Source organism: Lissotriton vulgaris, chromosome 2_2 (genome assembly GCF_964263255.1).
Source record: "Lissotriton vulgaris chromosome 2_2, aLisVul1.2, whole genome shotgun sequence".
In the NCBI taxonomy this organism is placed as follows: domain Eukaryota; kingdom Metazoa; phylum Chordata; class Amphibia; order Caudata; family Salamandridae; genus Lissotriton; species Lissotriton vulgaris.
In genome coordinates this window covers 181,423,690-181,436,880 of record NC_141688.1, presented here as the reverse complement: position 1 = coordinate 181,436,880, position 13,191 = coordinate 181,423,690, and the positions used below count along the sequence as shown (strand labels likewise).

At 43.3% G+C, this 13,191-nt stretch overlaps 1 protein-coding gene across 9 annotated transcripts in view; it reads left to right on the top strand.

Annotated features, from left to right (window-relative positions):
* The window catches only part of ANO5 (anoctamin 5), a 282,489-nt gene that overhangs the window by 171,575 nt on the left and 97,723 nt on the right, over window positions 1–13,191 (top strand). For 5 of the 9 annotated variants that reach the window (XM_086959504.1, XM_086959502.1, XM_086959497.1 and 2 more), the window contains 2 exons: window positions 11,116–11,190; window positions 12,242–12,464. In XM_086959504.1, the coding sequence (XP_086815630.1) occupies window positions 11,116–11,190; window positions 12,242–12,464 (298 nt within the window). Of the gene's footprint in view, window positions 1–10,570; window positions 10,652–11,115; window positions 11,191–12,241; window positions 12,465–13,191 lie in introns of all 9 variants that reach the window. The other 4 variants (XM_086959500.1, XM_086959503.1, XM_086959499.1 and 1 more) reach the window with 1 other exon arrangement.

Here is a 13,191-nt window from a genome sequence, read left to right as displayed (position 1 = left end):
GAACTTTATTTCAGGCAAATGCACTAGAGATTCTCACTTTAGTTGCTGTTTCCAATATAGGTATCGGGTAGTCCATCAGGAGGGGGTCTTTCCTTGAAGGTGGCAGTCTGCACTGCTGTCAGTTTTCTAAATCAGAGTGAATTACTCCCCAGTAGTTGAATATAGGTGTGATTTATAGATTGTGGGGTACATTTGTCTTGAGTCTCTGGAATGAGAGTCCAAATCTACTAGCGCAAGGCCAGGCCCAATGTTGAGTTCGGCAATGGTCCTTCATAATCTCATATGTTACCATTATTCTCCCACTTAGGCCATAGGTTTATGCTACAGAAGCGGTGTGTGGTACAAAATTGGATTTTGTAGCTAATAAGGTCACGCTGCAGCTTGCCAAGCTTAAGTGCCTTGCTGTTGTCCAAGTAAAAAAAAAAATCCTCTGGGGGTCGAATTTGCAGCTGTAGCCATTCAAGGCTCCATGAGTCCAGAGACCTTTTGCCACAGATTCCTGCTGCACCAGTTTTCAGTGCTGCAAACAAAATTACAACTGGGACAGATCTGGTTTTCTTGCTGTGTGCTTTCTTGGCAAACTCTTGCACCTTTTCCCAATACTCTCAAAGTGAAAACAAATTCTAAATCAATTTGTCTCCAACTTTTGCAAAATTTCCTTCTGGTAAGCCCTGCAGCCCCTAGCTCTTCCAGGCAGGCTTCTTGGGATGAGGTATTTCTTCATATAGGTGTCCTGCCGAGTGCAATCCGCTGTTGTCTTCTGAGCCCTCTTGAAGATAAGGAGTCCTTCTGCTCTTTTTTTCCCCTAAAGCAGGTGAAGATGAGGCCAACCACTTGAACCTTGGATTCCAGCAAGTATCAGGTATCATTGAATCCTCAAGTCCTTGAATGAGTCCACATCTTCCAGTAGGTTCTTTTTTAGGTAACCTCTTCCCAGGCCCAAGAATGTCCTGAAGTTACCTAGAGGAGTTGAGGTGGCAGATTTACCGTGTGCACAATCCAGCAATTTAGGATATTTGGCTACTTAGTTCTAACTCATTTTTAGCAGTACATCCACCCCCTTTTGCAGTTACTCTTCTTTGCCTTACTGTACAATTGCACAGCCAACCTTGTTTCAATATAGCAGAACACGTCTGCCACCAGGCAGGGCCATCTTAGCTCTGTTGCGGCAACTCTATTTAAGTGAACTCTCGTTCCACCTGATGGGGTGTAATCACACTATAAATTTGAACTTGATTCTCTGTCCTACTGTGATTCACACCTGGCTTTCTAGAGGTGGTGGTTCTTGAAAAGAATAGTTGAAGTTCTATCTAGCATCTCAAAGTCAAATGAGGTAGTGCTGAAGCTGCCCTTTGTTGCCAACTTTTCCTATTCACTTCCAGATTGCTGATCCCTGCTAAGTGGTAACAGGTTAACACACAACTGTTCTTCCTGGGTGCAGAAGCAAAACTGGTTATAGGCTATTATTGCCTCTGGCAGTACAAAGTAAACTTTTACAAAGCTATTTTTCATCTTAAGTTATCAAAAATGTGTTCTCACCATAAAATCTGATTTTGAACATTGAGTATAAAAAAATAACTAAAGGTAAATGAAAATGGGATGAATTTACCCTAGGCTGTACCAGCGCTACACCAATTGCGGTCAGTATTAGGTGTTCTAGTATTTCTCACTTATGGGTGCTTAGGGTAGAGGCAATCATCCAATACCTCAACAGTCAGATCAGCCGATCCTATAACTTCATTCAAAATCCTAGCACACAACAGTTTAGATTTTAACAGATAAAGTGACTTCAAATATTAAACATGAGCATTGACATCATACATCCTTTTTAATATTTTTTGCTTGTTCAGGTTCCAGCCGACACGTGTTTCGTCGTTCGGGAAAAAACATCTGCGACTACCCTATTTTTATATATTAACACCCTGTCCTCTGGGCTTGCAAGACACTCTTAAGAGGTGAACTATGAATATTTAAAATCAGGGTTTTGCTCCATTACAATAGCACTTTTGTCTGCCATTTGTTCCTGAAGTGCATTTAAAATGATTCCCAGCTAGAAAACAGTGGTTATCGTGGTAGACATACACTTTTCTTTATATGCTGGCCATGTAAACACACACTCCAGCCCATATATGATATTTAATATTCTATGTCATAGGTGCATTTTTAGCACCATTTACAATGAACTTAGTGTCACCAAGTATATCAAACTTCGTAATGGAGGTGGACAGGTGCCTTACAAAAAGCAGATCATTTCATACAATTACCATACTCAATACATTTTCCTAATAGGCTGATTCTTAAGCTGTGTACTATTTTGTTAGAAATATTTTCAGTTAGCTTTTGTTGTTTTAAGGTAATTAAAACCATCACAATATTACCATAAAAATCATTTAAAATTCTAGTAGGACTAATATGTGTTTGCTAATTGTCTCACACAATTGCTGTCTACACAAAACTTAATAAAAACATGTAAATAGTAGCAGGTATAATACATGATTGCTGATTGTTTCCATAAACTGTGTCCGTGACACCAAGAACTATAAACTGTGGCCGTGACACAAAGATCACCCTGATTTATAGCTATGACTTGAACCATCTGGTTTCCTATTAATTGTTTCTAATAATGTGAGACATAAACATCAAAAAGGCATACTAAACCTAGTCGGCTACAGTTTTGTTGGACATAATCAACTACAGTCATAATTGCTTATAAAAAGTGGCATAGCAGTGTCATAGGGGGCCACTTCTACTGATTACATCAGTGCAGCCTCGGTTTCCTGCTTAAGGGCCATTAAAGTGTTGGTTACTGGACCACTGAAGAGCATTTAAAGTGCCATTGTGCTAGTAAACACCTTCTGCTCATTAAGTGCCACTAAAATGTCAGCTCTTGGACCACTAAAGAGTATTTAAAGTGCCACAGTGCTAGTAAGCACACCCATCATGTAGTTTTAGTCTCAATCAGAGCCTCTGTAATTTAAGTTGATTCAGGCAAAATAAATTTCATTAAGTAGTGTAGTGTCAAATTTAATTAATTTACAATTATTCTGGGGGGCTAGGGGATCGAGGCTCTTTATTATAGCAAATAAGATTATTTTGATTATTGAGTTGATCCTGAGAGTATATTAATAAGCTCATCTTTCTTAACCAGACTTATCTTCCTGTTTGCCTTTTCCGTGGAATCACACCGTTTTATTTACTTCAATATGCGCTAAACCTAGGTGTGAGAAAGTGTTAAAGTTGCTTCTTCCTTGTTTGGATGTTTTCAAGTGCAGTTTTTGAACTTCCCTTAAACAGGCCATCAGTACCAGGGGTTAAATGAAAGAGAAGAAACCCAGGGGATGTTTACCAACTGTGTTGTCTTTTCACATTTGTCAGTATCAGAAAATTCAGGATTACATTCCAAATTAATCTGCCAAAAATTGATTGGAATGATTCATTACTTTTGGTGACAGTCTTTATAATGGGAAAACGTATAGGATTTCAAAAGGGTTTGGGTCACAAAGCTTACTCTGAACTCCCATGCCATCGTGAAGGTCTACTGGAAAGGCCCCTTTAATGATTTTTGTAATCAAGATAGCTTTGCCCATGGTCATGTGTTTAATAATTGAAGGTTGAAATTGAGTTTTTGTTTTATTCAATGACATGTCAATATAATAACTACTGCTACGAGAACCACTGTCTGCATATTGTATTAAGGCCCGTCTTGCCATTGTAGCTAGATGGCAATCATATCGAAGACTTCAAGCTTATGTTTTATTGTTTGTTCACCATTCTGCTCTGTATCTGTAGCCTTGTAACTCCAATTGGCTTACTAGTAATGGTTTGATCATGCTTTCAACATGTTTTGGCTCAAAGTTATTATTATGTGGATTTTCAGTAGAGGAATTAGATATTCAATAAAGAATATTTTATCCCTGTGGGGTTACTTAACTTTAGATCCTCTTAACGGCTTTAAACATACATGGCATATGAAGAGGACATTGCACATTGTTTTCATATAGCCAGGTATGGCCTAGACTCCCTCTTCCCTTGACTATCACCTTGGGGCGATGGCCCCCTTTCCCAGTTTCCAAGTTGCTCACCTCCCATCTTCCCCCAAGGAAAACAACTCCATTAAAACAAGGATTTGGATTAGGGGTCGTCAACCCAGTCCCTATTTACTAAAAATCAATATTCAAAACCATTATTATATATTACATTATATACACAATTTGCTGAAAAACCAGTCCGTTACATTGATAGGTACATATGTCTTGTTGGCTTTCCTTACAATTTTTCTAATACATAGACATTCCTATCCTAAGTTAAACATTCAACAACAAATAACTTTTTCTTTCTGTGTATCCCTGTCTGAGCCTATGGCAAGGTCAATGACTGGCCCCATATCCTGAACAAGCTATGCTCATACTCCTACCGGAATGCCCATGGGCAATGGGACCCGTTCACCGAGAGGGTACTCGCACCCTCGACGCCTGAAAATGATCTCCATAAGGGCCCCATGCAGTTATGTGCAGTTTACTTGCTCCCTTGTGCGTATGTGGGGTGGCCAACCAGCATACTGGAAAGCATAACCTCCCTCCCCCTGCACCCTTCCAGCCTACTGTCTGTAACTGCTGTGGGGGCTACGATCAAAGAGGATGTCCTTACCGCTCCCCCAGCCTTTCATTTATTTTTGGGTGCCGGGAGCCAGTTCTAACTAGCTAGGCGACCCGGAAGCAATTCCCATTGCTTCCGGATCGTGCGCCGATTAGACAATTAGGAAAGGAGGTGGGGGCACCACGTCACACATGTGTGCGGCCCAGCCAGCCTCCCTGTTGCGCCATCGGGGGACCGGCACGACCGCCATACATTCTGCATGTCCACGCCATTCCCTGCCTTACTCTATTACCAGGTACAGCCTAGACCCCCCTCTTCCCTTGACTCCTACCCTTAGATGATGGCCCCCTTTCCGGGTAAAAAAGTTGCTCACCTCCTATCTTCCCCAAAGGCAAACCACTCCATTAACAGAAGGATTTGGAATAGGGGTCATCAACCCCGGCGTATTTCTTAAAAATCAATATTAAAAAACATTATTATATTTACATTATATGCACAATATGAATTACTGGCCCCAGGTCCTGATCAAGCTATGCCCACACTCCTACCGGAGTGCCCATGCGCAAGGGGACCCGTTCATCGGGAGGGTACCAGCCTACCCAAAAGTATAACTCCCCTCCCCCCACACCCTACCGGCTCTAACTGCCCATGTAGTTCTATGAGAGACCACTTGTCCCTCCCCCTTGGGCGTCCCCATTAAACAATAGCGCCGCCCACTAAGGACGGCTTAAATTTAAGCTCTCCAATCATGACCTTACTGCCACAGGGCTGAACAGTTGCCAGACTATCAGGCCTCCCCCTTTTGCCGCACCGAAGGTTAGGCCCTGTTCCATGACCCAACTAACCAAGCAAGTAGGTTCCCCATGAAGAGTTCATTACCCAACTTGAAAAGTGGATGCCGACTTGAGGGAAGAACGGTTCCCTCCTGATGCACCCATGCCCAATCGTCTGCAAATGTGGAGATCGGAAGAGTCTATCCATTTTGTTATTGATCCTTTTCCCTGAGAGGTTCAAAGGCCCTCACAGACTCCCAAACCCCCCCCCACCCCATGCCATTGAAACCTTGGGCTCATATGTGACCTTGCCAGGATAGACCTAGGGCATCGCCTTCCCAACCAACCCACTTCTGTGATCAGTGTTTCAACCAAATCCCTTCTACCCAGATGTACCAGATCATTCCCTCCCAAGCGCAGAATAAGTACTATAGGGGGAGTGTGAGAAGTTGGCCTGATATGTTTCCAATTCTGGAACCACCTTGTATCAGTCCTAACAATCCCTTATGGTGTCTGCTTGTAAGTCAACCTTATTAGACAAGCTATCTTAAGGGTAGCATAGACTGAGCAGCCTTAAAGGCTTAACTCAAGAGGTCGTATTAAGCGAGCTGTTTTACCAATCACAGTCCTGTAATATCAAATGAAAGGACACCACACAAGTATATATTATAAAAATATATGTATTTCTAAAATAATCCCCAGTACTCTTTATGAGCAAAGGGGCACAAGCGTTAAATCAAAAGCACAGTATAACATACAAAGTTGCAGTTATGGATGAGGGCGGGTGGCCACTCAAACCATATATTAAAAAAGGGGTATAAGAGATACCAATCGAACAGTGGTTAGGCCTAGGGCCTAGGGAACCGCTGGGAGCAGTCGGGACTAGCAATGCTGAAGTCAGGAAAAGCCCGCGGGATTTGGATGCAGCGCTTAAAGTGCGGCTTGCGTAAAAGTTACACAAATAGAGTTTAAGGACACTTCCACTGAACCTAGAAAGACCAAACTTTAGACACAGACCCTAGAGGTGTGTACCAGTGTGGAAACACCGGCGTTGCAATGTTACCTCACCCACAGGAAGCGGGTGCATAGGGTCGTAGTGGCGTCTGGTTTTGTCACGCAGGTTCTTGGTGCTTGAAGCTGAAGATGCTGCAGGCGATGTGAAGGAGAAGTGTCCGGTGTGATCCAAGGGTGGATCAGAGTAGAAAAGTACCTGAAAGCAGAGGGGACAGAGTCTGTGTCACTCAGCAGTGACCAGGACGGAACCAGGCCATGTCGGGCGCAATCAGGTGGTTGTCGAGGAGCTTCTCTCCGCTGTCATGTGGGCTCTGGGGCATCTGCGACGTCCAGGAGCAGGTCACGATCTGTCCCACGCAGGCTCTCACCGTCGGCGCAGTGGGCTTCAAGATTGGAGCAAACAACACTTGGCAAGAGCAATCCACGCAGGACCGGAAGATTGGTTCTCACTCGGACCAGGAGGGTCAGAGTGAGGGCTCCTTTTCAGAGGCGCTGGGGCAAGTCTGGAGCAACCAGAATAGTAAGTCGGTTTTAGGTTTTTGTTGGCACAGGGGCCACAAGCCAGCTGGCAAGTGACCTGACCAACGCGTTGAGCCAAAGAAAGCAGAAGGGCCCCACGCAGCACTCGTCGAGTGTAGAGGGGTGAGCTTCGGTGCAAGAGTGTCTGAGGGTTGGGGCTTCTCAGACCCCGGTGTACAGCTTCGAGGGTCACTCGTGGGCTGCACGGTCAGTGTCTCGTGGTCTTTTCAAGATGGCGTGCCTCACGCTTCCGGTCGCCTCCACGGGTCTCAGCTCTGCAGGGACTGTGGATCGGGCTGTAAGAAGCCAGGCAAGCTTGATCTCGTCGATCTCGGTCACTCGAGTTCCGGCGGGAACTGCAACAAAGCAGACGTCTAGGTGCTGGATGGTGCCTGTTTGCACAGGGTGGTCACTCCTTGACCACAAGGGAGATTCTTCAGTCTTCTACGTTGAGTAGGATGTCCAAGGGTCCAGAGTTTAGTTTCAAATGTTTTATCAGGATAATCTGAGTGTGTTGGCACTGCTCCCATTCTTGTACCAATCTAGGGGGCTGGATTACCTGCTAGGTCCCCTCCTATGGGTGGGACCCAGGAAGGGGGTGGATACACCCCTTCCAGGCCGTGCTGGGACAGGGGCTGGTGTGCCCCAGAACCGGTTTGGCCGGATTATGCAAGGGGCAGCCTTGCGCTCCCCAGGCAGTGTCTGGTTTCTTTTACACCTCCCTGCTACAATCCACTATCTCCTGTCTGGGGTGGTGTGACACCTCCCTGTGACAGGAAACCCTTTGTCCAGGCCTCCTCTGCTGAGTTTCGGTCGGCAGCAGAAGGTCAGACTTGTGTCTGTGGCAGAAGCATCCATTTTGAGGATCTGAGGCTCATTTAAAAATCAACCGCGTTTTAGCAAAGTAACATGTCGTCTCCCTTTAGAGGGGTGGAATGCTACCCGTCGCCAGGACTGGTGAGGGGGTAGTATTCCAAATCGTATGACACCTACACGACATGTTTTGATAAAGCCAAACCAAAGTTAACATATAACCGCGAGGACTATAATGCACTTAAGAGTATATGGTATGGCATTATCCCGGAACAGCTTAGGGAATTGGTCCCGACAGCTGCAGACAGGCTCAGCTCATGCTAGAGCACTATCTCACATAAAAGCACGCACTCTGCCTCCAGGATTGTTAAGGCCTGCCATAGGAGTGACTGATAGGTTTAGATATAGGCATACTATATCTAAGCAAGGGGTGATTACACCACCTTGCCCCAGCTGAGTGATCAGCCAGTTTTTTCAATTTTAGATAGCCAGCCAGGGGCGGCAAAAGAAATGCTGCAGCCCCTTGTAGGCCTTGGATGCACCTATGCCCAGGGCACCTATAGTTCTCTGTACAGGGGCTGATAAGGTGACCCAAGCCAATCTAGTTATGCACCTAGGGTACATGGAATCCATTTTACAGAGAGAGCAGATAGCCTGGGGCCCTGATTAGCAGGGAACCAGGCCAACTAAGTCGAAAACCAGCTAAACACAAGGCAAAAAATCTGGGGTAACCATAGTCAGGTAGCCACCTTCCTACAGGGAGTACCTCCCGGTCGAGCAGGTCTACGACCAGATCCCTTAAATGGTCAAAGTGAAGGTCCCCCGCCCATGGAAAGAGACCCTAAAACCAGCCTTCCTTGCTCTATACTCGCAATTGCCTGAAAGAAAAATGTTCTGTAACCTCTTCACATACGAATGTCCGATAACCCAAACGTTGTGTTCGCCTTGGTCGCAGGCCAGAACCTGATCCTGCGTAGATCCTGACTGTTGATGAGCCGCCACCAGTTTCCCTCCTGCGTGGCAGGGTTGAGAAACTGCAATTTGAAACAGAAAGAAAGTACTATCAGTGAAACAGTTTGTGCGATATTATAGCATATGCAGCCGTACATAGCGCTTGTAGCAATTTGAGGATCATCTGCCAATCCTCTGCGCGTCGTTCTGGCCACACAGACAATACCACTAAGATGGGAAACCGCTCTAAAAAAACAATGTTGCCTGTTCACCTGTTCTCGACCCACCATGCCGGCCAGCGTTATAGCACCAGTCAGTCATTAAACCTATCTCCACACAGGGCTTGAGCGAGCTAGGCCATTGAAGTCATGCAGGAATGCCATCCAAATCTGCATGTCCTGCTTAACCTCGCTGGATAACCAGCTGTGATGGTATTTTCTTTGAATCCTGACATGGCTTGTGCTATGGATTGTGAGAATGGTAGCACCATTGGGTGACCTCAATGCAAAGTTTAACCGACCCACAGTCTGTTGCAGATGATGTAGTATCATTTTCTCTTTTGCCAAGCATTGCTGTAAAGCAGACCTGAATTTAGTTATTTTTCTTTGGGCAGACGTGAGCAACCCTGAGCAGAGTCCAACCCTAGCCCTAAAAATTCAATCGCTGTGGACCCCGACAGTCTTACCTTGAGCCAGTGGTACCTCAAAAACCTGTATGAGTGTGCAGAATTCCTGTAGTGCCCACCCACAATCCTGAGTGCATGGGGCTCCAAGGAAGAGGAAGTCATCCAGGTAATGCAAAACATACTGGAGCCCTGTCACCTGCCTGAAAACCCATTCTAAAAAGGGGTTGAATTTTTCAAGGTAAGCATAATAAATAGAGCACCCCATAGGCATGCATTTATCCATGTACAACATCCCCTGAAATTGGTAATCCAGAAGGTGGAAATCTAAAGGGTGTACTGGCAACAAGCGGAACGCTGACTTGATGTCTGACTACGCCAGAAGCATGCCAGGGTCCAGACCTCCGAGCATCTCAACAGCCTGAGCAAAGGATGAGTACTTGACCGTGCACAGTTCCTCATCAATGGCTTCATTTAAAGACTGACCCCTGGGAGCTGAGAGGTTATGAATCAAGCTGAATTCCCCTGGCTCTTTTTTGGGGACCATATCTAGTGGAGAACAAACACATTTTTTACTGGAACGTGTTCATTTAAACTAATCAAGGTGCCGTTACTTCGTTTGAATTGATCAGTCTTCAACGATTTTAAATTTACAAACAATGTCGCTGTAATGAGCGAGTCAGTGATAACATTGTATCCAAAATAAATAAACTGCCCTGATGAAGTCTAATTGCATAGACTGCTGTAAATAGACGAAACACGTGTTGGCTAGTGATCTGAGGAGATAGTTGTGATTTGAAAAGAACATTAAAGAAGAAGATTGATACAAGAGTTTGGAACACGTCATTTTATTCAACTGCTGTTTTGTACACGATTCAGACCTGCTCGGGATATATTGTATTAAAAAAAACTATTTGTTCTGTATTCCCTAGAGCAGTCTCTTTATTTATATTATATGAACCCTATGAAAATTCCTTAAAAACTGACATCTTGTGATCACTTTAAATGTTTTACATTGGAAGGCGAAATGGATGTGTTTGATGTGGTATAGTTGATTGAGTTTGGGGGGTGAGGGGGTGAGGGGGTGGTACCGTCTTAACCATTAATGTGTTTAGGTCAAACCCTTTGTGCTCGAGAGCAGACACTCTTTCTTAATAAGTGGATGTAATAACCAGGGGAAGGCATAGCATTTTGATTACTATTAAGTAATGCAAGTGTATTATTTCATATCCTACTGCACTTTGTTTCAGCACATATTAGAATATTTGATCTGACGTTATAGGAAATAGAAATGGTTATAAGAAGAAGCAAACTAGGTGTTCTTGGAAAGCTGTTTCTATGCTGGACATCAGTTATGTTTTGGGTAAGAACCAAATGAAAACAAGATTCAGGGTGGTGGCACAGCACAAACTGAATTGTTTAAGTACTCACAGTAAGTCAATGAAGATGTGGTGGAGTGTTTAATGGGGACAAAGTGGGCTCTCTTTGTCTTTGTGAAAGTTAAACACATCCTTTGGATAATCATTCGAGGGTCCAATAAATGTCATGAATGTTGCGAACCTCACTTAGAAATAAGGTGGTGTTGCTGTATAAGCAACTGACCAGTACAGTGATTCATGTCTCCTGGTGATTCATTGAAATACCTCTAAGCAGATCCCTGGTATATGTCCTGTCCCCGCTAAGCCAAACATATACAACCATTGGTATGTATGGATCTATTTTGGATGGATAAACTTTCACATAGTGCATAGGAGCCTCCAGGCGTCTTGATTGTGGCACATTAACAAACAGCTAATAATGATCTGTGTGCTTACTTCACTATTTCAGGAGGATGAACCTTATTTGCCACTAACTAGCAAAGCTGCTAGGTTCTGTTTCTCGGGAGCTACGGTGTTATTCTGGGTGAGAATTCTTTCAAACTAAAACGCTTTACTAACATTACTACTCTGTGACTTGGTATTCTTTATTTGGCAATTTTCTTCTGTATTAAATTACTGTTGTAAGACCGTGCTTCTGTGTGCTTTCCATGTTAGTATAGCTGAAAAACTCTAATACCTGCTAAAACAGCTCATCACTGGGTATTGTTCGTCATTTACTTCTGCTTGTAATTGGAATGTGTTTCCAAAATCATTGGGAATGGAAATTCAGTTGTCTTAAAATTAACCATGTAAACCCTTTGTTATTCTTGTCTTCAACATCATTAAAGTTGAATATACACATTCCATATGAAATCAGAAGTCTCTCTTCCCTTTCTTCCCTTTCTTCCCTCTCTTCCCTTTCTTCCCTCTCTTCCCTCTCTTCCCTCTCTTCCCTCTCTTCCCTCTCTTCCCTCTCTTCCCTCTCTTCCCTCTCTTCCCTCTCTTCCCTCTCTTTCCTCTTTCCTCTCTTTCCTCTTCTCTCTTTCCTCTCCCCCCCCCTCTCGCTCTCTCTATATAATATATATATTATATATATATATATATATATATGTATATGTATATATGTGTGTTTTACCCTAAGCATGACAGTTTTGGGCCAATGATTGTACGGGCAAGCCATTTGTTTTGGACTACATGTCCTGAAAGTAGGTTTAACATTTCACTAAGGATACATTCTGAAATAAACTCAACATGTTGTATTTGGAAACATTTTCTCTTACGCCATAGCAAAGTGTACTTTGGTAAATACCAAATAGTATATTTCTATACCTCTAGTGGAAAATAGGATACTTCTGCTCAGCATCTTCTTGAGTCTGCAGTACCAACAGACATAATCTTGCCATACTGGGACTATGACTAATTCCTCAAGCTGCAATATTTAAATTTTTAAGAAATGCTGTCTAATCAAAACCAAAACCTTTAACATCAAATGGCTTACCTGTGGGAATGGATGTTGATGTGTATTGCATGCTTCTTGATGCGGGATACCATGTATTATTTTATGTTTGTCTCTAATCTGTAACCTCCTTCATTAGATCTCTTTGATCATAGCTAGTATGATAGCAGTGATCGTGTACCGTCTCGCAGTCTATGCTGCATTTGCCAGTATTATGGAGAACAATGAAAGTCTCGAGCCCATAAGTGGACTCTTGACGCCGCAGTTGGCAACGTCTGTCACCGCATCATGCCTGAACTTTGTCATCATTATGATCCTGAACTTCTTGTACGAGAGAGTGGCAATCTGGATTACTGATATGGGTATGTTCATTTTACGGCCTAGCACTTCTTTGTGTTACATATTGTAAGTGGCACTTAATTTCTTGTGTGGTTACCTATCAGGATTGCGGTTTGTAATTGTTGTGGTTGGTGGCTGGTTGGTGAAACATTCCAATGATTCGATGGACATTTCAATTTCCATGGATATGTTTTACATACATTTAGAGGTAATGGAAGTTTGTGGAATTTTCTTAAGTTATAGTGCAAAAAAAGAATGTTTTGAAGAATGTCAAATATCGCCCAATTGCAATGTATATTTAAAGTGTCCTTCTAGTGGAACATATTTAAAAGTTGATTAAGGTGTACCAGAGCAAGGTTAAAAATACATGTACAAACAAGTTCCAATTCCAACTTTTCCCTAGTTTGTTTTTGTTAATTAAAGACATAGGATCGGTATAACTTGGTCTCTTTGTTTTAGATGTCTCTTCATTGCTGTATATGCCTCTTGTACTACCAGTGTCAAATCCTTCAAGGAAGAATGCATCAAATCAGTCTATTCACGTCTTCTTGTAAATACCACTGGACTTCACGTCCAGCACCACATATCAAAGATTAGCACCCTATGTCAAGGTTTTCATTGACTCCTTACTTACTCTGGGGATGCTTGTACATCCTGCTTTGTTTTATGCTTCCATCTGCAGAGCTAACATAATTTGTTGGTAAATGGCAGTGATGAGCCTAAAGAAATAATGAATGCCAACTAAAACTT